General features: G+C 39.2%; 1 protein-coding gene across 2 annotated transcripts in view; it reads right to left on the bottom strand.

The window, feature by feature from the left end:
- The window catches only part of tenm2b (teneurin transmembrane protein 2b), a 431,647-nt gene that overhangs the window by 62,452 nt on the left and 345,530 nt on the right, over positions 1–23,665 (bottom strand). For both annotated transcript variants that reach the window (XM_063011444.1, XM_063011445.1), the window contains one exon: positions 20,831–21,069. In XM_063011444.1, coding sequence (XP_062867514.1) covers positions 20,831–21,069 — 239 coding nt within the window. The remainder of the gene's footprint in view (positions 1–20,830; positions 21,070–23,665) is intronic.

Genomic DNA, 23,665 nt, shown 5'->3' on the forward strand with positions numbered 1-23,665 from the left:
GATTGGTGTTTTAAAGACACAATATTCACAATATTGTTACCTTAAATAATTCTACAATAGTTTTTAAACTAGGATATAAAACTGACCAAGCTTTAACTCAGACCAGCAACATGACCACAGTGGATTTACACTTGGATTTGTGAGACTTAGTGCACAACCTCTTTATGATAATCAACCAAATGTTGATTAACAAAGAAAAAAACAGGTACTAGGATACACTTCCGATTTCCATTGCTATTTTTGCACAGACTTTCTCAATTTCATCCGATCATCCGTCTTATGGATATGCACAAGAATGACGCAAAGTTTGTGTATTGCTAAAAACATGAAGCAAAATGTGTAAAGGCTACTGGTGCAAATGCTATTACTGCTAACACTACTAATGCCTGAGCTCGCGCCTTTATCTCCTAAAGCAATGATAATTTTAAATATGAATACAATGCTATTAATACTAATCAGCTACTACAAAACTGATTCATGCAACACGCTTTGCTACGGGTGCTTATTGCACATGCTGTTTTGAGGAAAACAGCGTTTGGAGTGCATCCCTAAGGGGCGCACACATTCACATGCAGCCACATAGACACACGCGCACACACAGAGCTCAACAACACACGTACACACACTGCTGATGCAACTTCAGAGCAATCTGTGTCTGACCTTACAGAAGCCTCTCAAACCTCCTTTACTGTCACTAACTACACACGCCCTCAGAGAGATTCTGTAAAAAAGCTACGGCTAGAGGGATTCAACAGGCAGCCTGTGGGCCAAACAGAGCTTACCATCATAATAGGAATTAATAATAGAAAACATTTGTTTTAAATTACTTGTATTTGTCAAAGTTCCAGTCACAGACAAGCTACTAGCAAGAGGAATGATTCTGAAACTGATTCTTAGCTTGTACCCTAAGCACAGTACTAATGGGTTTGTTAGAATATGAAAATAAAACAGTGTAGTAGTGTACTATATTGATATACTTTATATTTAAGGCCCTACCTAATTCACGGCCATGAAAATCGTGTCACAAGCCATAAAATAAACCCTGTCCTGTGTAATATGCAATTTGCTGTGAAATTCAAAATTTAGTTTACTGGTTAATTTGCACTATGAGGCAGTCCTAGCAATCCTATGGCAATTCAGTTCGTCTACGGCAATCGGTTAGTCTAAAGCAGCGGTTAGTCTAAAGCATCTAAAAACATGACTTAAGAGAACAGGGTAACTTGTTCTGTGGACGCAGAGGGGGGGAGTGTCAAAACACATGAGAATTTTTGTCTTTAAGACAGAGGATGAAGCCTCGCCCGTCGCTTCTAGGTTTACATTCAACTGTTAAGGTAGACTGTGCTGTGTACTGTAGCGTTCATTTATTCCATCAGTCAATTTATCGTCGAGGCAATGGTAGCTCAATGATACTGGACCAGTAATCTTAAGGCTGTTTCAAGCCCCCACATTCGCCACTTGCCACTGTTAGGCCCCCTGAGCAAAGCCCTTTACCCTTAATTGCTCATATTGCATTTAGTGATAATTGTAAGTCACTCTGGATAAAAGTGTCAGCTATTTGCCGCAAATGTAAATGTATGTATAATATTTATTGACTGCCATTAAATGTGGCACTTTTCTTTAAAAAATCTGTGATTTTTAAAAAAACGAGGTCCGTGAAATTAAGCACATTTTCCCGTGAATTTAGTAGGACCCTACTTATAGTACAGTAACCAGTGAACGACATGACTATGTGCTTTGTGTATGTCTCTGTTTAACTACAGTAAAAAAAACAAAGGTGTCCCTTGGCTAGCCCACCACTGCTAAGATCTCAAGCTCTCGAATTAGCATATTAGCTTTGCTATCAGTCACGAAAGGCTATGTCTGAGGGTGGGAGGGTCAAAATGATTCCTCATTACTGCTGCAATTGTGTCCTCTGCTGACTGGATGAAGGTGTCTGCACAGAGATAGTGAATAACGAAGAACACCGGCTAACAGCACAGCTTAGATTCGAACTTGAGAGCTTAACATCTCAGTACTAGTGAGCTAACGTTTTACCCTGTGTTTAGCTCTTGAGGTCACAATGCTGATTGTTTAGTATGGACTACAATGCTTTGAGAACATGGTCATTATAAAAAGTGCTATATGAAAAGATTTATTATTATGAGCCTGTCAAGAATGATGGGCACCTGAGGGGATGTATACACAGCAATGAGCACAGCTTGGACTTGTAATGCACATCAAATTGTTTTAATAATTGCTTTATTGTGTTCAGATATTTTCACATTATTTTTTATTTTCTATTTATTTATGCATTTTCTCCTGATTTTTGGCGTATTCAATTTGTCTTCCACTTTGCGTTTGAGGAGGGTATACTTGCTGCTCATACCCCCTCCAATGTGTGCGCAGACCCCTTCTTTTACGGCCGTGCTTCGGTGGATTCGCACATGAGACTCATCCACTTTCTGCACAGCTGCTTCGGTCTGCTAACCAGATTTATCTTTCTAACCTTGCACAGCACTTGAAGACCCCAGTCCGGTCATTTTAGTCCAGTCGTTTTCCCAACCAGCAGATACGGTGGCCAATTTTTGTCTGCTGCAGGCACTGCCAATTGTGCCCGCTAGATGGCGCCCAGTCGACCGGTAGCATAGCCAAGATTCGAACCGGGGTGTTCAGTGCCAATTAAGTACAGCAGTATCCATGAAGGGCTGAGTCTTTAAGGAGCAAAGATGGGCAGAGGATCTCTTTATTTGTTAATAAATTCAAGGAATCCGGAGGGAATTTCAGTGCTTAAGGGGCAAGGGTGTAAGCAGAAGAAAAACCATCATTCATCCATAGCTGATATAACTACATGGGCAAAGGATTTCTTCGGCAAACCATTCTCAGACAGTACAAAACAGAGTGCCTGAGAAACAAATGCCACTTTAAACTTTACTGTGCAAAAAAGAAGACTTTAATTAAGTCCAGGAGCAGCATTAAGTTCTCTAGGCTCAGAGGCATCTGGGATGGACCATCACAAACTTGTGGTAAGACGAATCAGTATTTCAAACCTTTTTTTTTGCAAGAAATGAATGCCATGTACATACTAGAATTGTGTTTTAATTATGACATTTTTGAGGCTCAGAAACATGTAAAATATTTTGTTTAAGAAAAAAGTTTGTTTAAGACCAATCTAGAGTTGTATCAAACATCCAGCTGATTTTTGGCAAAAGATCCAGACACAAATAATAATAAAATGCCCCCCAAAAAAGACCTTCCCTGCCTGTGCCCCTCTGTCCCACCCAGCAGACACGGTGGCCAGTTTTTGTCTGTTGCAGACAGTGCCAATTGTGCCCGCTAGATGGTGCCCAGCAGAGCCGAGATTTAAAAACCAGGGTGTTCAGTGCCAATTAAGTACATTTATAAATTCTTTAGAAAAGATAATGTGGTGTGTGAATTTTGTACTACGATTTGTACGGTTTGTGTTGTTTTTATGATTATTTGCTTTTTATTTAAAATGTAAAGCGTCTTTGAGTATCTTGGAAAGCGCTATATAAATAAAATGTATTATTATTATTATTATTATTAATCTAACTTAACATACGTCAAAGAAAATATTTAAAATTAGTATTTGGAATATTAAGGAATTTGGGTACTTCTACCACCTGCGATTTGCACAGGTACAAGGTGAACAGCCATGCTTTTAGTCTGGTTAGCCTTTATATAAAACTCACACATCTTTGCAAAGTTGAAAAAGTTGCTTGTTGCCGTGCTGATCTTTTTTTATGCGAGTCTTTGATGTGTGTTTGATTTTGAACTTTACAGGTTCCTCTGATGTGAATACAAATCAGAGACTACAGTCTGTTACAGCAGTCAGATTCCCCCGAGGAATCGTTCGATCTGATTGCATCAGCTCTCTGTCTCTACCTATGCTGATCAAACTTGCTTGTGGTCTCTACTGTCTTTACTGTTGACCTGAAGGCTACCTGAGTTGACTTAGCAAACAGCTATGACACAGCAGTGCTTTACACAGGCCTGCACTTTACAACCCTGAAGCAAAAAACGTTGGGACAAGATGGAAAATGCAAATAAAATAAAACTGCATTGTTTCTTACATTTACTTTGACTTGGTTTGTCTGGTCAACTACATTTCATTTAATTTACATCTATTCCTGCATTTCAGGCCTGCAATACAATTTAAAAAAGCTGGGATGGGGGGGAACTTAGGGCAGGTAATGAGGTAAAAAAACTAAATGATGTGATTTTAATCATAATTTGGTCCACGAAGGACAGAGTCTTTTACAAGCAAAGAAGGCAGAAGATCTTTCCCTATTTGTCAACAAATGCATCAGAAAATTATTAAAATGTTTAAAAACAATGTTCTTTAAAGAAAGAATAAAATGTATTTGCATATTTTACCCTCTACAGTGCATAATATTATCAAAAGATTAAGAAAATCTGGAGAAAACTTTCAAAACTTTCAAAAAGAAGCCTAATACTAATCATGTCCAGAAGCAGCGTTGAGTTCTCTGGGCTCGGAAGCATCTGGGATGGACCATCACATGGTGCAAATGTTTATTGTGGACTGGTGACTTAGTATTTTAGGTCTTTTTAGAAGAAATAGATACCATGTACATACTAAAATGCATGTGACATGTAAAATATTTAATAATTTTTTTTAACACCAATCTAGACTTGTATCAAACATCCAGCAGTTTCAGCAAAAGATCCAGACAGAAATAATAGATCCAGACAGGGCCTCACTGTCACTCTGTCTATGACTCCCAACCTGCTGCACTCCTACATGAAGGTACAGTTGAGGTCAAAGTTTCAAACACTTAAAATGTACTCAATATTGTCATATCCACCTCCCCAGTCGTAACTACCTCTGGTGCTGCAGCTCTACACTGAATATATTTACTCACCAGTCACTTCATTAGAAACATCGTACTAATACTGGGAGGGACTGCAATTTGCACTCAGAACAGCTTCAGTTCTTCATGGCGTGTACTGCACAAGGAGAAACATTTTAGATCTACCCACTTTTTGTCCCCACAGGACCAAAATGACTCAGAAAGCAAATAAGGTTTACAACATAATGTATTCCCACACAGTGTAACAGTTATACCACAACTCTCTCCCTTTCTCTCTCCTGCAGACCACAATCTGAGGAGTCACTGGTACGACAGTGTTTGACACTTCAGCTCTGGTAAAACCTGCATGTCTCCAAAGGTTTAAGCCTCGCGCTTCACATTATCACCCCACACCACTCCACAGTGCCCACAGTCAGATCATACACCCCAAACATCCACCTATCACTCAGGCCAGCTCTGCCTCTTACACACACACGATCAGGATTCACACACAGTGATGACAGGAAAGAAAAAAACTGAGAAAAAACGTGTATATTTGGAATGAAGCTCCATTTTATCTGCTGGAGGCAAAAAGGTCCAGAGTGTGTCAGTGACGAGCCAGGCAAATGGCATGGGCTGTGGGTTAGAGATTGGCTGGTGTATGATTTATCTCAGAGAGGCAGAGAATCTCCAGCAGCATCTCGTGTATGTGTATGTGTGTGTCAGTGAAAGTATGTGCGATGAGGCTGCAGCATGAACTGAAGGTCAGAAAGTGCCTGTGTAGGAGAATGGAAGAATGTGATGTGTATACGACTGAGTGTGTGCACTGAAAGGAAGACATGCATTAAACGCCTGGTCTGGTTGACATACGCCACGTTGGTGCAGGTAGAAAAGGAGTCTGACTCACTGTGTGTAACTAATGAGACTGAGAATGTGTGCATAAGGACACAATTCTCTTATAAAATGTTGAAGCAGAAAGAAAGTATAAATGTCAGTCATTTCTGCCTGGAACACAAACTACAATCTTTCTTTAAACCTGGCAACACTTAGCAAGACCTAGCAAACAGTAAAATGATTAGAAACCTTCTTGTTATGCTTTAAGGTCTGTCAGAATAAATTACATGTATTCCCAGTCTTAGGCTGATTAAGAGCTGCCAAAGGTGGTCCAACACTGCAGTTACACTCACTTTCAATTTTTTTAGCTCCACTTACCATGTAGAAGCACTTTGTAGTTCTACAATTACTGACTGTAGTCCATCTGTTTCTCTACATACATTTTTAGCCTGCTTTCACCCTGTTCTTCAATGGTCAGGACCACCACAGAGCAGGTATTATTTAGGTGGTGGATCATTTTCAGCACTGCAGTGACACTGACATGGTTGTGGTGTGTTAGTGTGTGTTGTGCTGGTATGAGTGGATCAGATGCAGCAGCGCTGCTGGAGTTTTTAAATACCGTGTCCACTCACTGTCCACTCTATTAGACACTTCTACCTAGTTGGTCCACCTTGTAGAGTCGATCGCTCATCTATTGCTGCTGTTTGAGTTGGTCATCTTCTAGACCTTTATAAGCGGTCACAGGACACTGCCTATGGGGCACTGTTGGCTGGATATTTTTGGTTGGTGGACTATTCTCATTCCAGCAGTGACAGTGAGGTGTTTAAAAAGTCCATCAGAATTGCTTTGTCTTATCCATTCATACCAGCACAACACACACTAACACACCACCACCATGTCAGTGTCACTGCTGTGCTGAGAATGACCCACCACCTAAATAATACCTACTCTGTAGTGGTCCTGTGGGGGTCCTGACCATTGATGAACAGGGTGAAAGCAGTCTAAAAAGATATGTAGAGAAATAGATGGACTACAGTCAGTAATTGTAGAACTACAAAGTGCTTATATATGGTAAGTGGAGCTGATAAAATGGACAGTGAGTGTAGAAACAAGGAGGTGGTTTAAATGTTATGGCTGATCAGTGTATACATATACAGGTGTACAGTACAACAAAATTCCTTCTTTGCATATCCCAGCTTGTCTGGAAGCTGGGGTCAGAGAGCAGAGTCAGCCATTGTACGACGCCCCTGGAGCAAAGAGGGCCCAACAGTGGCAGCATGGCAGAGCAAGGAATTGAACTCTCAACCTTTCGATTAATAGCCCAAAGCTCTACCCACTAGGCTACCACTGTCCCTTGATAGTTACATGGTATTATATCTTATTCTGGTATGAGTGTATTAAACGCAGCAGTGTTCTATTAAGGCCCCTTTATAGGGTGGTGTGGGTAGTGACAAGTTTTACAGAGCATTGGTTGAGCCAAGACCTCAAGACCACCCACCTAATCTGTCAAAACAACTTCTGATTTTTATCAGCTACAAGTCATCCTGATCAAAATTAAAACAAAAATGAAATATTCAACCCCCTCTGCATTAAAAGGCATCATGGTGATGTGTATAGAATTGTATGGAACTATAAAACATTAAGAATATTTATCAATACACACCAGCAATGTTGATAACATAAGTGGACATAATTTCAAGGCTAAATGATAAGACATTTATCATCTAATATCCAAACATCTAACTTCTTTTTGCCCTGAAACCCTCTAATAAATTACACTGGTAGCTCAGCGGTTAAGGTACTGGATTAATATTCATGAGATTGCCGATTCAAGCCCCACCATCACCAAGTTGCCACTGTTGGGCCCCTGAGCAAAGATCTCACCCCTCATTTGCTTGAATTGTATTCAGTGATAATTGTAAGTCTCTTTGCTAAATGCCATAAATGTAAATCTAATAAGGCGACTTCAGTAGATTCTAACAAGCTTCTGACACTTTTTTGTGGAATATTTCCCATTCTTCTCATGCAAAAGCCTCCAGCTCATTGATGTGTGATGGATTTCATGCTGCAACTGCTTTCTTTAAATCCCACCAAAGATTTCTTTATGAGATTTAAATCTGGATACTAAGAAGGATACTCCAGGATATTCCATGACAGATTCCTTAACCAAGCTTTCATTGAAATGGAGGTGTGCTTGGGATTTTTGTGTTAATGGAAAGTCCAGTTATTACCAAGGTTCAGTTTCACTACAGAAGGCCGAACATTCCTCTTCAAAATCCATGATGCTGTCACATGATCAAGCTTACACGAGTATTTTTTTGGTCATAAGCCTTGTGACAGCTCATTAAAGGCTGTGGTAGCTCAGTGGTTAAGGTACTGGACCAGTAATCAGAAGGTTGCCGGTTCAAACCCCACCACTGCCAAGTTGCCACTGTTGGTCCCCTGAGCAAGGTCCTTAACCCTCAATTGCTCAAACATCGTGTTCAGTCATATTTGTAAGTTGATTTAGATAAAAGCGTCTGCTAAATGTAAAATGTAATTTGTTTTCACCATGGTTGAATCTCTGTGTGGTTTCTATAAAACATCACAGCTGAAGAAAATGATGGGTCCTTATTGAGTTACCAATGGTTAATCATGTTGTAACCCAACTTCCCAGACTAGTAGTAAGTTTTTAGGGGGTGAATAATTGTGACATGGCAGTATTAACAAAGTATCCTGCTACTCTAAAATACTACATCATTCAACTTATAAAGACTTTACTTAATTTAAATAATAGCAAAATAATGAAAAAAATGAACGTCCATGGTTTTGGTGCACAGATTTTACTTGTATAACCGACACACAAAACCCAATTGCCAAAAGCAAAAGAAAAAAAATAAATAAAGAAGAAAACTAATTAGCGATGGTATTTGCTCTTCTTTGACTCCAGCATAGCAGCAAATTGCCTGTGATATTTGCAGAATTTTGTGCAGATGCTCCATGTGTGTTTGCCAGCTGTTTTACATGTTTACAGCAGATTTTTAGCCTTCAGGTTGATTCACAGACTCACCTTGTACATCTAATGACATCAGCTTGAAGCATTTCATAGTTACAGTGAGTGTAAGATTTGCAGTGATAGCTCAATAAAAGCTGGCAAGAAGCCACCAGTGGGCACTTAAGCAATCAACTGCAATCAACTGTTCAGCTTGTATAACAAGGTTAGGCAGAAATACAAGTATACAGAATGCACAGATTTAGTCTATTCTGTCTAACATACATTTAAAAATGGCAGCATTTCAAACCCATTTAATATTAATACAGTAATGTTATTTAATTTTCACGTTTTAACTCTTAATTCTCATGGTCATGGTCGTGGTGAGTCTGATTTCACAGTAATCACTAAGCACAATGGAATTGGACACCCTGAACAGGATGCCAATCTATTGCGGAGCCTCGGATACCCCCCTCCACCAAGACATAGCCAGTTATGTCTGTATGTAGATGTCCAGTTGAAAATCAGCATCACTGTGGATTTGAACCCTTCCCCCCAAAATAGTAGCCTTTCTAACCATGAAGCATTTAACACAGGGTTGCCATGAGTACATCTTTCATGTGGAATTGGGCTTCCTATTTATTATAAAAAGCTTATTAAATATTACATGAATATTTCTTGTCCCCAGCTTTAAGAACTAATACGTAAGAAATGACCCATGGGGTTTATTGGCTCTCAGGTAAAGTTTTACCTTTTTAGCCATGATGTCTCGGGGGCATGCAGATGCTCCAGGAATGAATGCTGTAGGGGGAGTCATGTACTTCTAACCTTAAGCCAGTTAAAAATTTTTGCCAATGTGACCCTAATAGTTCAAATCCAAATGTACTTGTTTAGTGATTGTTGGAGCCTATTTTTGTTAAAACCTAAATGGACAATTAAAGCCAGTTCTTGAGCTAGCCAGACTACAAAGACAAGTCGAGACATGATGTTACATTGTGTCCAACCATGAAGATAATTAATTCCACACAAATAATTACTTAATACGTACTTTCAAACATTGGAAACATTGGTTGCAAGAGGGTTTAATGAACAACCACATTTAAATAGCTTACAACACACTAAAAATCCACTTCAAACTAAATGTGCCATTTCTCCAGCACAACACTGTAAAAAGTGGCATAATCCACAGAATTTAAGGTATTTAATTTTCTAATTTACAGCTTAAGTGTAAGCTGCTAGTTCTAATCGAGATAAGAACCATTAGGTTAGTGTAGTTCTATTCCTAAAACTGGAGATCTTCTAGCATCTGTTTGTTTTTAGAAGCATACCCACATACAGCATTGAGAAGTCCATATTTGTTGATACAACAGCAATATGGAATAGATTAACATTCTAAAATACTTTTTTAATTAATACGTTTGTCTTAATAATTCACTGAATACCTTTATAACAGTATTTAGTATTCAGAGGTAAGCTGGATTGGTTGGATTTACTGAAAGGACAAGTAGATGCACCATTTTGCAGGCATAGCTGTATGGTAATCAATGCCAACAGCTGTCAGCCCAAGGCCTATCTGTTTTACGGGCTGAAGCTGAGTTCTGACAGCATGGAAGTAAGACCGCTTTCAGAGAACAGCAGACACATTATTGTGTTAATAGATTGTGAGCTGGGTGGGTGATTGAAGCTGGTATTGAAAGTGGTGTTATCCACTTAAGGTGGGTCCAGCCATTAAAACTAATAATATAAATAGATATCATACATATATTTTGATTAGAACTGACTGTCATGCTATAATACAACATTATTTAGGCTAAGAAGCTCTGTGTAGATTTCATACCTGAATCAACAGATTTTTAAAGCATAATTATCAAATCATGGCCATTAAATGGCCAATTACTTTAGAGTGTAAACCATAGATGTAACAAGCAGGATTACAACATAGTTATATTGTGAATATGTTACTGTTTTGGTATTTTAAACTTAGTATTTTACTAAACATCTTTAGTTAAGTGTATTCAGTATAAAATAATCGGAGGTAACAGTATTCCATTGTTGCACCAACAATCCAGCAAGTTGAAAGTTACACTATCTGGCCAAAAATACATGAGCACTCTTCTTAATTATTAAAGTCAGGTGCTTTATCTACACCTTTTGTATAAAATGCACCTAGTTGTATACAATAATGTATAAAATAAAAATATTCCTTTTCATGTTTCTGCATGACTGTATACTTTTGCACAGGGCAAATTCAATATCTAATAGTTCTATTTATTTTTTTTGTTTTTCCTGATTCCTTGGTTCTGTTGTTAATTATTAATTGATTGTTTATAATTATATGCTGTATTCCACCCAAACTTTTCTCCAACATTTGGCACTCTGGGTGCCCAGAGGTTTATTATGCTAGCCCACCACCACTTGAAATCTGGGATTAAATCTCAGCTCACGTCTACACAGACTTAATTGGCTATGTCTTAGGGAGGTGAGGGATGGCCAAAACCCTTCAGTGGATTGTTGCTCTATCCAGGGTGTTTCTGTCCAGTTTTTCCTAGTGGAACAGGGCTCGCCATGAACTTGGTAAGAATAAAGAGGTTGATAAAAATGAAAAAAAAAAAAAAAAAAAGTATTAACATTTCCAAAGGTCTTTCTTTACTTTAACATAACCACTTAGAGGTGAAGTGAATAACACTGATTATCTCTTCATCATGGCACCTGTTAGTGAGTGGGATATACTGGGCAGCAAGTGAACATTTTATCCTTAAAGTTGATGTGTTAGAAGCAGAAAATATGAGCAAGCATAAGAATTTGAGCGAGTTTGACAAAGGCCAAATTGTAATGGCTAGACGACTGGGTCAGAGCATCTCCAAAACTGCAGCTCTTGTGGGGTGTTCCTGGTCTGCAGTGGTCAGTATCTATCAAAAGTGGTCCAAGGAAGGAACAGTGGTAAACCGGCGACAGGGTCATGGGCAGCCAAGGCTCACTGATGCACGTGGGGAGTGAAGGCTGGCCAGTGTGGTCCGATCCAACAGATGAGCTACTGTAGCTCAAATTGCTGTGGAAGTTAATGCTGGTTCTGATAGTATGGTGTCAGAATACACAGTGCATCGCAGTTGCAGGGCTGTTTTGGCAACAAAAGGGGGACCAACACATTATATGGTCATAATGTTATGCCTAATCGGTGTATTTTTAGATTTTTTTAGAGGATATGCAGATCTGATGTTCTGATGTAGAAGGCTCAGTTTGCAATGGGCATTTCAAAAGGTTTTCAATGGGTTTAGGATTAGGACCACTGAGGTTCCTTCACACTATAACTAACGCTAACCTACTGTTTCACACCAAGTAGTATTACTAAATGTCTAGGGGTGCACATATGGGTGCAAATTTTCTGCCACAGTGACACAAAGTAAAAACATGTACTTACTCTGAATATGGTACACTTTTTATTTATGTAGCTGAATCCGTTTTTCACCCATAAAATACTACAGTATTCTGTTTAACTATGTAAGCTTATAAGCTGCTTTAAATGAAAATGTTTCCTAAATGAATACATTCAAATGCAAACTCCTTAGAAGCGTCTCTCTAACAATCAACGCTACAATCAATCCTGTATTGTTCGCAATCTCTCACTCTAGCTGACTTCCTAATGGAGGAGAAATCTCTCAGATGGCAAGACGTACCCGAGTAAACAAAAGCACATTGTTATCCACTGGTGCGTGGAAGAAGCGAGTGGGTGGTGAAGCGCTTTAGCCCCCAGATACTCATCATTTATCTCTCCACTTTTATCCCTATTCATCTCATTCACCAATTAGCTGCAATTAATCAGCGTGGCCTTAATGCTGCCTGAGCCACCGGTCCCCCCACCATCCCTCAGCCCCATCCCAAGGCCCACTACCCCCTCACATTGGTGCTGCTACAGTGTCTCCTAGCAACCTGCATCCAGCTCCATCAACCGGCGAGGACACCGCCGCAACGGCTCTGCTTTCAAATGCCAACAGAATGACAAGGCAAGATATTCAGGGTAAATAATGTTTGTGCAGGAGAGTGATGGGGAAATGCCAGCATGGGTTTTGGGCTGCTGTGTCAAAATATTTCAAGTGCCTACTACTTTAATAACTTCCTTTAGCTTATACTTTATCAAATTAAACAAGTTTATGCTGGGTGAAAAATGCCATCTACGCTACGAAGATCAGGCAGACAACCAAAAAACAAAAAAACAATACTTCTACTTTTATACTTTCCCCCTGACATATTTCAAAGGTGTCGGAAACAAGTGAATTCAAACAGTGACTTCAGTTGTAGGAAGCACATTTCACACAAAGAGAAAAAAAAACTTCAGAATAAATGCAGTGACTTTGTTGTGCTTGTTTTTGAGTGGATAAAAGACAAGGGAAATAAGAGGAAAAATCTGGAGCACAAGAGGTAATGTTTAAAATTTATGGACACAACTGAAGCGAAACAGATACGATTCATTTTTTTTGTAGTGCACGCAAGTTTAAAGCATTTAAATCTGCTGCATTTTAAACTTTGAGAAACTGCTTCTTACAGGCTTCATATTTTGACTCTTATTTATTATCTATTTTGGCCACCCCTAAACCAAACCTAAAAGAATACAGCAGTCGGCTAAAGATGTTGTTTGATTGTTTTGTGAGTACAGTGGTACCTTGAAACTCAACGTCAATTGGTTCTGGGAGCGGTGTTAAGTTTAAAAGACGTTGAGTTTTAAGGTATTTTTTCCCATACAGGTATGGGAAACCTGTTAATGCATTCCATGGTCTGGTGGAACTGCATATATTTTAGGCTAATGTAAAAAATGGGGTTGTTTTTTGACACTTACACACTGAAAATAACACAAGTATAATATAAAACACTGAAATACAATTTAAAAACAGTTAAAATCAATCAAAAATACAATAAAACCTGCATACTACCTTCATTCTTCTTAATTAGTGGAAAGAACTTATGAGCAGTAATAATTAAGAGAGCTTTAGTGTTTCTATAATGTTCTTTTAATACATTAAGTTAAATTTTTTTTTTTTTTACAATAACCGTTTTAGACTCTCTCGGACAAGCTGATTCTTACAATTTCTTAGAACCCCGAGCTGTAACACAAGTTTAAAAGTGAAACAGGAGAAACACAGCCAAACACAGATACATGTGGAGCTTTCAGAGTGTGAATATGACAGTTATTCCACACAAATGCAGATTTGTCTCATGTTCGCATGACATTTTACTGCACCACTCAAGCGCTAAACAAAACAGCAGTCGCACACACATCGAGTTTAAGGGAAACGTTGAGTTTAGGGGTACCAATTTCTTTACAAAGGTTTGAGTTTCCAAGTTTTTGAGTTTAGGAGAGTTACAAGGTACCACTCTATATGAATATTTTATTATATATATATTAATAATAATATTATATTTCATTACCAACAATGTATTCCTGTGGCAAATATTGTTTACAATTACCATACCAAATTTTTAGCTTCTAACTAATTCTAATCTGGAGTTACTTGATGTTGGAGTCCATGTTGGTCTCCAAAGGTCTCCAAAGCTTTTCAACACAAGAAAACAGATTATGTTGCTTTATAGTGTCATTATTCAGTACATATGTGCCTTTTTGGCTCTAAAGCTCTGTCAGACTCATGAAATTCACCACTCCCCCATTTCTTCACACCAGTCTGTTCAAAAGCAAACTAAATCACTGAGTAAAAACAAGTCAGAAACGACTCTTTTCAATCAAATGATTCATTGAAATTGAATCAGGGAGCTGTGCTCTAATTAATGGTAAATATTCATTCATTTTTCTCATTCTGTTTCATTATGGTGTCATGCCTGACCTCAGCCCTACTGAACAGCTTTGAAATAAACTGAAACATCAACTGAGGCTTCCTTAGTGCCCAGCCAGCCGTACAAACTTTGCCATCTTTGGATGGAATGGGCACAAATTCCCACAGACACACTTCTGTGAAGTCTTGTGAGAGGCCGACTTAAAAGAATGGCTGTTGTTACAGTTAAATACATCACTTAGAGGTCACTCTATTTTAATCCCATTTGTTTTGAAATGGTATGTCCAACAAGCACGAAGTCAGGTGTCCAAATACATTGTACTGTATATTCTAGATATCTGCGTCGATGTTATATTACTAAATGCATGCTAAGCCCAATCATACCTAACAATATCCAAATGATATTCTGTCCACACTGGTTTAACCATAAACACATTGGTAAGCTAACTAAAAGTGCATCACCCACCACAATTCCTTGTCTTGTCTTTGTCCTTTTTCTCATTCTAATTCATTACACTCTTGTCAGCAAGCACACACAATAAAGCAGCACTAAAATATTTCACCTGAGGCTACAAGAACATGGTTAAATAAACCTAATAGAAAAACAACTGCAGTGAGAAGGTGATAAACTTGTAAATGTGAGGAGCATTCATGCAGCACTATAAAAAGTTTTTTGGTTTGCTGAATGAACCTCTTTGGTTGGTGCTCAGTGACATTTATTATGAAATGACTCAAATATTTAACCCCTATACACTTTTTTCACATTTTGTAATGCATCTAAGTTTAATTATATTGTGTTAAATGTCATGAATTTACCAATGTCAATAATAATACAGTGTTAAAAATATACAGTTTGCAGGATTAATTAAAAACATAAACATGAGAAGTTGTATTTATTTCTACATCTGCCATGAGAAGTCACAGGATAAATTAAATGGGTTTCACCCTTGAGTAATAAGTTTCATGTCATAATAATACACAGTAAATATACCTGGCTCTGGAAGGCCCCAGTGTGTTTAAGTAAATACCCAAAGAAACAACGTCATGAAGACAAATGAGCTGTAAAATTTCCGGAGCAAATGTCTGAAAAAGAACTAATAATGTTTGTTTAAGAAGTAAAAAATGAGTGTGGCGCTACAGAGGAGGCAATCCACAACTTACAGACCCACTAAGGAGGACGCAAGTTAGAGAAGCAACTAAGAGATCCAAGACAACTTTAAGCAGCTATAGAGATCCACAAGTCAGCTGTGAGAAGCTGTTTACAGGACAACTGCAGTCTAAACACTTTGGTGCGAATGTTTCAGTCCTTAGCCTCCAACCAGCTATACTTAGCAGAAATATAAAATGGATTTATTCTTGATTTGGTGCCCAGAGATGCTTAGATGTTCAAAAACTTCACCCTTGTTTGAAATCTTCTGGCATCAAGCAGTGTAAACCTAAGTAGATGCCACACTTTACTACAGACACAGAATATTTCTCCACCTTTATTAAAACTCAGGTTCATAATGCATACCAAGTGGCTTTTAAGATACATCCACACATTTTTGGTTACAGGAAAACAAAACAGCTGAGAATAGAATGCATTAGTAAATTAATAAGAAAATCCTCAGAGCTGATAAAACTTATATTGCGTTGTGTTGCATTCATGGATGCTGCCATATGGTACACTTCAAATAAAAAAAGTGTAAATATTTTAAATAAAAAAAGTGCTAACCAGTGTGACAAAACAGATGTCTCTTTTACAGATAGAGATACAGATATCTGTAGTTTTTTCTTTTAAATGTATTTTTTAAATTTTATTTATGCATTTTCTTCCCTTTTTCTCCCTTTTAGCTCGTCCAGTTGCCCGATTGTGCCATGCTTCCTCTCCACCAATGCCGATCCCTACTCTGACTGAGGAGAACGAAGCTAACCCACGCCCCCTCCGACACGTGGGCAGCATGCCGTATGCATCTTATCACCTACACTTTGACGAGTGCAGTGCAGCTCAGCGTTGTGTATGAAAAGACACTCTTTTTTTCATCTCTGTGCACGCACCATCAATCAGCCAGCAGAGGTCGTAATTGCACCAGTCATGGGAGAGAGACCCCATCCGGCTTAGCCCCGCCCATATCTGAACAACAGGCCAACCGTTGTTCATGTGGCCGCTCAGCCGTAGATGGCAGGCAGAGCTGAGATTCGATACGATGTATTCGAGATCCCAGCTCAGGTTCCAGTGTGTGTTTTTACGGAGTACACATTTTTAGGACATATTTTGTCACCTGAGCAGCCCAAATATCTGTAGTTTAAAGCAAGACTTGGATAAAGCAAGTGTAGGATGCAGTATGTATGTAAACTTTTACACTTGTTACCTTGATAAACCTAATAGATCTAATAAAAAAACTAAATAAGTAAACGACAGATAGCTGACATCTTGTCTAAAACAACATTTGTGCCAAGAGAAAAACTGAATAATTTGTTGTGAAAGTATTTTTAACATTGACTCCCCAAAGAGGAAAGTGATAGTAACACCAAACAGCACATCAAAGAGCAGATGAACTTTTAGCCGGATGGAGGAAATGTGTTTATGGCTGGCTGTTCCTCTGCGATTGGAAAACAACAATGAAATGCGTCAGTGCTTTATCAAAGTCTCTTTGAAGCCTTTAGTTCTTAGCGGTAAATGTCAGTGTTGTGAGTGAATCACACAAGTGAGACTTTAGGGCTAAAGTGCAGTTTGTAAGAATCACCCTAAAAAACTAACAACACCCAACAACACTACAGTGCTACAGTACTACACTACAGTGCTTACAGTACTACAGTACAGTAACTTACAGTGCAGAGTATTTACCATATGACATAATACACTTTAAAGGTCAAAATGTGTAGGTACCACCTCTAGGTATTAGAATTTGTAATTAGAATTAGAAAGTAATGAATAAATAAGAAATTATTAAATAATTCGTACAAAATCAAACAAATCTTCATAGCCAAACACTGCAGCAGAGTTGCCCAGACTAAAGTACTAATATATACTGTATGTATATACACTCATCAGCCATAACATTAAAACCACCTCCTTGTTTCTACACTCACTGTCCATTTTATCAGCTCCACTTACCATATAGAAGCACTTTGTACTTTGCAATTACTGACTGTAGTCCACCTATTTCTTTACATACCTTTTTAGACTGCTTTAACCCTGTTCTTAAATGGTCAGGACCCCCACAGGACCACCACAGAGCAGGTAGTGACACTGACATGGTGGTGGTGTGTTAGTGTGTGTTGTGCTGGTATGAGTGGATCAGACACAGCAGCGCTGCTGGAGTCCACTCACTGTCCACTCTATTAGACACTCCTACCTAGTTGGTCCACCTTGTAGATGTAAAGTCAGAGATGATCGCTAATCTATTGCTGCCGTTTGAGTTGGTCATCTTCTAGACCTTCATCAGTGGTCACAGGACGCCGCCCACGGGCGCTGTTGGCTGGATATATTTTTGCTTTGGTTGGTGGACTATTCTTAGTCCAGCAGTGACAGTGAGGTGTTTAAAGACTCCATCAGCATTGCTGTGTCTTATCCATTCATACCAGCACAACACACACTAACACACCACCACCATGTCAGTGTCACTCCAGTGCTAAGAATGATCCACCACCCAAATAATACCTGCTCTGTGGTGGTCCTGGGAGAGTCCTGACCATTGAAGAACAGCATGAAAGGGGGCTAACAAAGCATGCAAAGAAACAAATGGACTACAGTCAGTAATTGTAGAACTACAAAGTGCTTCTATATGGTAAGTGGAGCTGATAAAATGGACAATGTGTGTAGAAACAAGGAGGTGGTTTTAATGTTATGCCTAGTTGGTGTATGTATATACATGTGTATGTATGAAATCATTCTTCAAATAAACTGTCCTAAATAAAGGTGGGTTATGTATGAAATGGTGCTTTGTCTTTTCATATAAATGAAGAAAAAGCATTATGATGGAGTCATATTTCACTTCAGAATCAAAATCACCCCAGAGCGCTGTGTTTGTGCCAGATAATTTACCCGTTCTCAAATCAAACTTTCTTTAATTTCCCTGGTTAACCTTTCACAGGGGAACGATGTAGCAACACAATTAGCACGTTCTCTTTTAAACTCTGTGCCATGTGAAAAAACAGCTAACAAATCTGTGACTGTTTCCAGGCTCAGAGTAAAAGAGCTGATTAATAAGAACCAGATCTAATACGAGGTCTGGGGATGGAACTCATTCATTTATGAGATGCTTTGAATTGAGTAAATTTCGGCTTCAGCTGTGCAACCATACAGGGCTGCTTTGTACAGGTCTTGACTGCAGGCAGGCCAGTCTAGCAACCACACTCTCTGCTTATGCAGTCATGCTATTGTAACACATGAAGAATGCGGCTTAAAGGCAAAATTGATGTATATTGACAAAACAATAAAACTGGCTAAATAAAATGTTAAAGTTTTGAGATACATGTTACAGTGTTCTGCTTAAATTGACATTTTAGACTGTTTTGGAATCAAGTTTTGTATATGTTTAAAAATCACGAAGGCTAATAAGCCTAAGCAGCTTAATTACCAATGTTACCGCCTAGCTCGGCACGGTGGCTAAGTGGGTAGCACTGTCGCCTCCCAGCAAGAAGGTCCTGGGTTCGATCCCCACGTGGGGCGGTCCGGGTCCTTTCTGTGCGAAGTTTGCATGTTCTCCCCGTGTCTGCGTGGGTTTCCTCCCACAGTCCAAAAACATGTAGTCAGGTTAACTGGAGACACTGAATTGCCCTATAGGTGAATGTGTGTCTGCCCTGCGATGGACTGGCAGGGTGTTACTGTGTGCCTTGCACCCATTGAAAAGCTGGGATAGGCTCCAGCACCCCCGGACCCTGACTGGATATGCAGTTAAGAAAGTGAGTGTTTTTAAAACCTTTCCTTTTAAATTATGTTAAAAATTGGTGGTGGTGCAAGGTGCTCAGGTAGCACACCAGTGCCGAGATTCTGAACTCCTTGGTTCAAAACTCGGCGTTGCCACCGGTCGGCTGGGCACCATTTAGCAGGCATAATTAGCAGTGCCTGCAGCAGACACAGGATGACCAAACTATGTGGGTGTGGTCTTCAAACGCTGTGTAAGGACCCTGATTGGCAGATAAAGAAGCGCCTCTGCAGAATGCCAAAAGTATGTAGACACTTGGCCATGAGCTTGTTGGACATTCCATATAGTTATAAGCATTAATACAGAATCAAGCTCTCTTGAAGCTACAACAGCCTACACTCTTCCAAAAGCGTTTTTAGAAAATTATGAAGTGTTTATGTTGTCAAAGTCAAAAGAGCATTTCTGAGGTAAGACATTGGTGTTGGATGATAACACCTGGTTTATGAACAGTTCCAGTTTATCCCAAAGGTGTTTATTTTTGATTGAGGTCAGGGCTCTGTGCAGACCACTGGAGTTCCTCCCAACCAAGCCCATCAAACCACGTCTTTTTAAGAGCTTGCTTTGTGCACAGGGGCATAGTCATGCTGACACAGGAAAGGCCTTCTATCAAAGAGTTACCACAAAGTCGGAAGCATATAATTAATCTTATATAATTTATTTCATACACCAGTTGATGTCTAGTCGTATCCAATTACCCGACTGCATTATGCTTCCACTTTACTGATGCTGATCTCCATTGCTGATTGTGATGAGCAAGACTGTCACACGCCCCCTCCGACATGTGTGCAGTACCGACTGCATTTTTTTACCTGCACAATGCAAGTTTAGATGCAGCTTTGTGTATGGAGAGACACACCCTGATCAAGACATTTTTTCTCGACTCTGTGCAGACGCCATCAATCAGCCAGCAGAGGTCATAATTGCATCAGTTATGAAGAGTCCCTATCCGGCTCACACCCTGTATGAACAACAAGCCAATGGCTCACGTAGCTGCCCTAGCCCAGCCTGATGGCAGAGCTGAGTTTCGAACTGACGAGTTTGATATGACAGCTCTGGTGTGCTATCATGTTTTACTGCTGCGCCACCTGAGCAGCCCTACCTAACTTTTTACTTGCTGTTAATTATGTATAATTAAGGATTGTAATGACAATTACAATATTATTAATAATACAGTCCAAATGCCATTCTTTTACTCAGCTTTCATGCTACAACCATCAGCTTACGCCTATGCTCACTCAGATTGCTCATACTTTTTGAACCCATTTATACTGAGTTGAATTGAAGATGTATAAACAGTATAAAAGATATTCTTTATTTAAATAAAAAATAGGATAGAAACTGACAACGCAATGTGTGTCCCACTAAAGCGCACTGACAGCTTTAAACTCAAATCCTGCACTTTTATCTGCCCACTCAAACTCTGTAGAAAGAGCTTTCCAAAAACTCAATCCCGACTTGAAGTTTTCTTCAATCTCTGTTCTTTAATCAGAAAAGGCCCTGCAGCAAACTCAGAATAGTTCGTCTTACCTATGAAGTAAGAGAGCAGCACAGCTAGCAGGATGGCGGCGGCGATGGCAGACATGGCAGCGCATTTCCAGCTGCAGTACTTGGAGGGTTTCTTGAGCTTGAAGGAGCTTCTGGAGAAGGTGTTTCTGGGGAGGAGGCGTGGCGGGGGTGAGTAGACCGAACCGCCAGTGAGGGGGTAACCAGGCGAGGTGCTGCTAAACAGTGGAGTGCTTCCTGATGGGGTCTTGAACAGGAAGTGTCTGCAAGAAAAGGACACAGAGCTTCAGTGGAAAGGTATCTAGTAACACTTCCTATGAATCATGTATTAATAATTCACTTATGTTATAAAGCACACATGATACTATAATGGCTGACATGAGACTGTGTTATTATTATTATAACATTCCTCAGGTTTCATAGATGGCACATTACAGCATTACATAGGTTCTAACACGTTTTAAGTGAAGCAAAATGTTATACAAATGTGAAAAAAATGACAAAATTACACTACATAGCCAAATGTATGTGGACACATGACAATGAGCATGTTGACCATCACATTCCAAAACCATGGGAATTATTTTATTTTATTTATTTAACCTTTATGTAACCAGGCAAGTCATTAAGAACAGCTTCTTATTTACAATGGTGGCCTGGCAAAAGGCAAAGCCTCTTGAGGAACATGCTATCTTACAAAAAAAAAAAAAAATTACATAAGACATTGAAAACAAACAACGATGATCACAATACACAACAACAAATAGTCAAACCACCCAACAAGAGTGTAAAAAGTTAATCTGTCATACAGCTGCATGTAATGTAATTAATATGGACCCCCTCCTGCAACTGCAGCTGTAAAGCTTTTAACAACCTTTTGAAGTGTCTGTTTGAAATTTGTGCCCATTTCGTCAAAATCACCTTGGTGAGATTAGGTACCAATGTTAGACAAGGTCTGGCTTGCAATAAATGTTTCAATCAATCCCAAAGGTGTTTAAAGGGCACCATGGTCAGGACTCTGTGCTTCCCCCTCAGTTCCTACCACCAAACAATCTAAGTCATGTCCTAACAAACTTCACATTTGGACACAGGGACAAGTCATGCTGGAAGGAGGACAAAAGCCTTCCCCAAACTTGTCTTTACATTTTTGGTATTTAGCAGACTCCTTTATCCAAAGCGACTTACATTACAGTTACAGTATATAATCTGAGCAATTTAGGGTTAGAGGCCTTGCTCAAGGGCACAACAGCAGCAACCGGGCAGTGGTTGGGTTTAAACAGTGACCTTCTGCTTACTAGTCCAGTACCTTAACCACTAGGCTACAACTCTTACTATTTTATTTATGCATTTTCTCTCTTTTTTCCCCAATTTAGTGTAGCCAATTAGTCCTCCTCAGCTGAAGACGATGATCGCATCTGATGAGGGTATATTTGCCTGACGCGTGCTCCCTCCCGAGTGTGCGCAGTCCACTGAACCCTTCTTTTCGCCCATACTTCGATGGATTCGCACATGAGGCCAGTCTCGCACATGGAGAGTGACTCAATGATCTCCACATTCCTCCACTTTTGTACAGGCGCCTTGGGCAACTAACCAGGGTCATTATACAGTGTAGAAAATCCCACCCCCTTTTTAGTCTGGTCTTTTCCCACATAGCAAACTAGTGGCCAATTTTGTTCGTAAACAACTTCTGTCGGTGCATGTGACTGAAACACCTGAACTGAATAGTTTGGACTGGTGTTGATCTTTTTGGCTGTTTACTGTATGTGGAAACCACTTTTAAATAGTGGGTTAGTGTAATTGGCTGGAATGGTGTAAAGCACACCATTACCGCACTCTGGACCAAAAGGAAGTTTTGGTTGGCAAATCTGGGCTTGGGTGATACTGGAAAACGGCCAACAAGTAAGTAGTACCAATTTAAGTGTAATGTTTTGCTGTGGAAGAACTTGACTGACCTACAATGACCTTGACCTCATACCCTATTTAAATTCTTAGGGCTAAATTGAGTTGTAAACCAGAAATCTGGTTGAAAGCCATTCCATTGGGGTGGAGACTGTTGTGGAAGGGTCATATAAATGTCTATGGTTTTTAAGTGAAGTTTGTGAATGTGAAGAGTGTCAGGTGTCCACAACTTTTGGTCATGTAGTGCTTTTTATAGTGTTATGTATAATATTTGCATATTTTTAGAGGTAGTTGTAGCTCAGTAGTTAGGGCTTTGGAATATCAATCATTAGGTTAAGTGTTTCAATCCCGGCAGCAGCCGTTGTTAAGCTCTTGAGCAAAGTGTTAACCCTTTTGCACCAGCGGTGTCATATAATGTCTGACCCCAGCTTCCAAACAAACTGGAACATGCAAAGAAAAAAAAAAATCATTGTACTGTTAAAGTGTTTATGTCTATATGACAAGAAATTAATTTTTCTATACTTTATATAACAAGCTATATTACATTTATATTGCATTATGAACATAGGATTAATTGTATACATTAACCAGCAAACAACAGAACTTAAGTACTAATGTCTCCTTGAAACAGCCAAGCAGAGGCAGCAGTTTAGAAAATTGTGGCTATTAAGAGCTAATTACTGTTAGCAGACTTGGCTTGCATTGTTCTTCTTAAAAACTTTGCATTAAATAAATGTATTCATTTGTCTATTTAAACAGGTAAATTGCATTCTCTGGTTGAACTGAACAGTAAACATGATATTATCATAATAATTGTCCTCTCATACTCTCTCCGTACTATTTGTAATATGATTCCAGTAGGTTTATCCTCTGCCATGGTAACACATGTATGTACACTGTGAGTCAAAAAAGGGACGTTTGTATCTTCGCTGATAACTTAGGCATTATGTTCAGGTTTTA

This window comes from Trichomycterus rosablanca, chromosome 16 (genome assembly GCF_030014385.1).
Source record: "Trichomycterus rosablanca isolate fTriRos1 chromosome 16, fTriRos1.hap1, whole genome shotgun sequence".
Taxonomy (NCBI): Eukaryota; Metazoa; Chordata; class Actinopteri; order Siluriformes; family Trichomycteridae; genus Trichomycterus; species Trichomycterus rosablanca.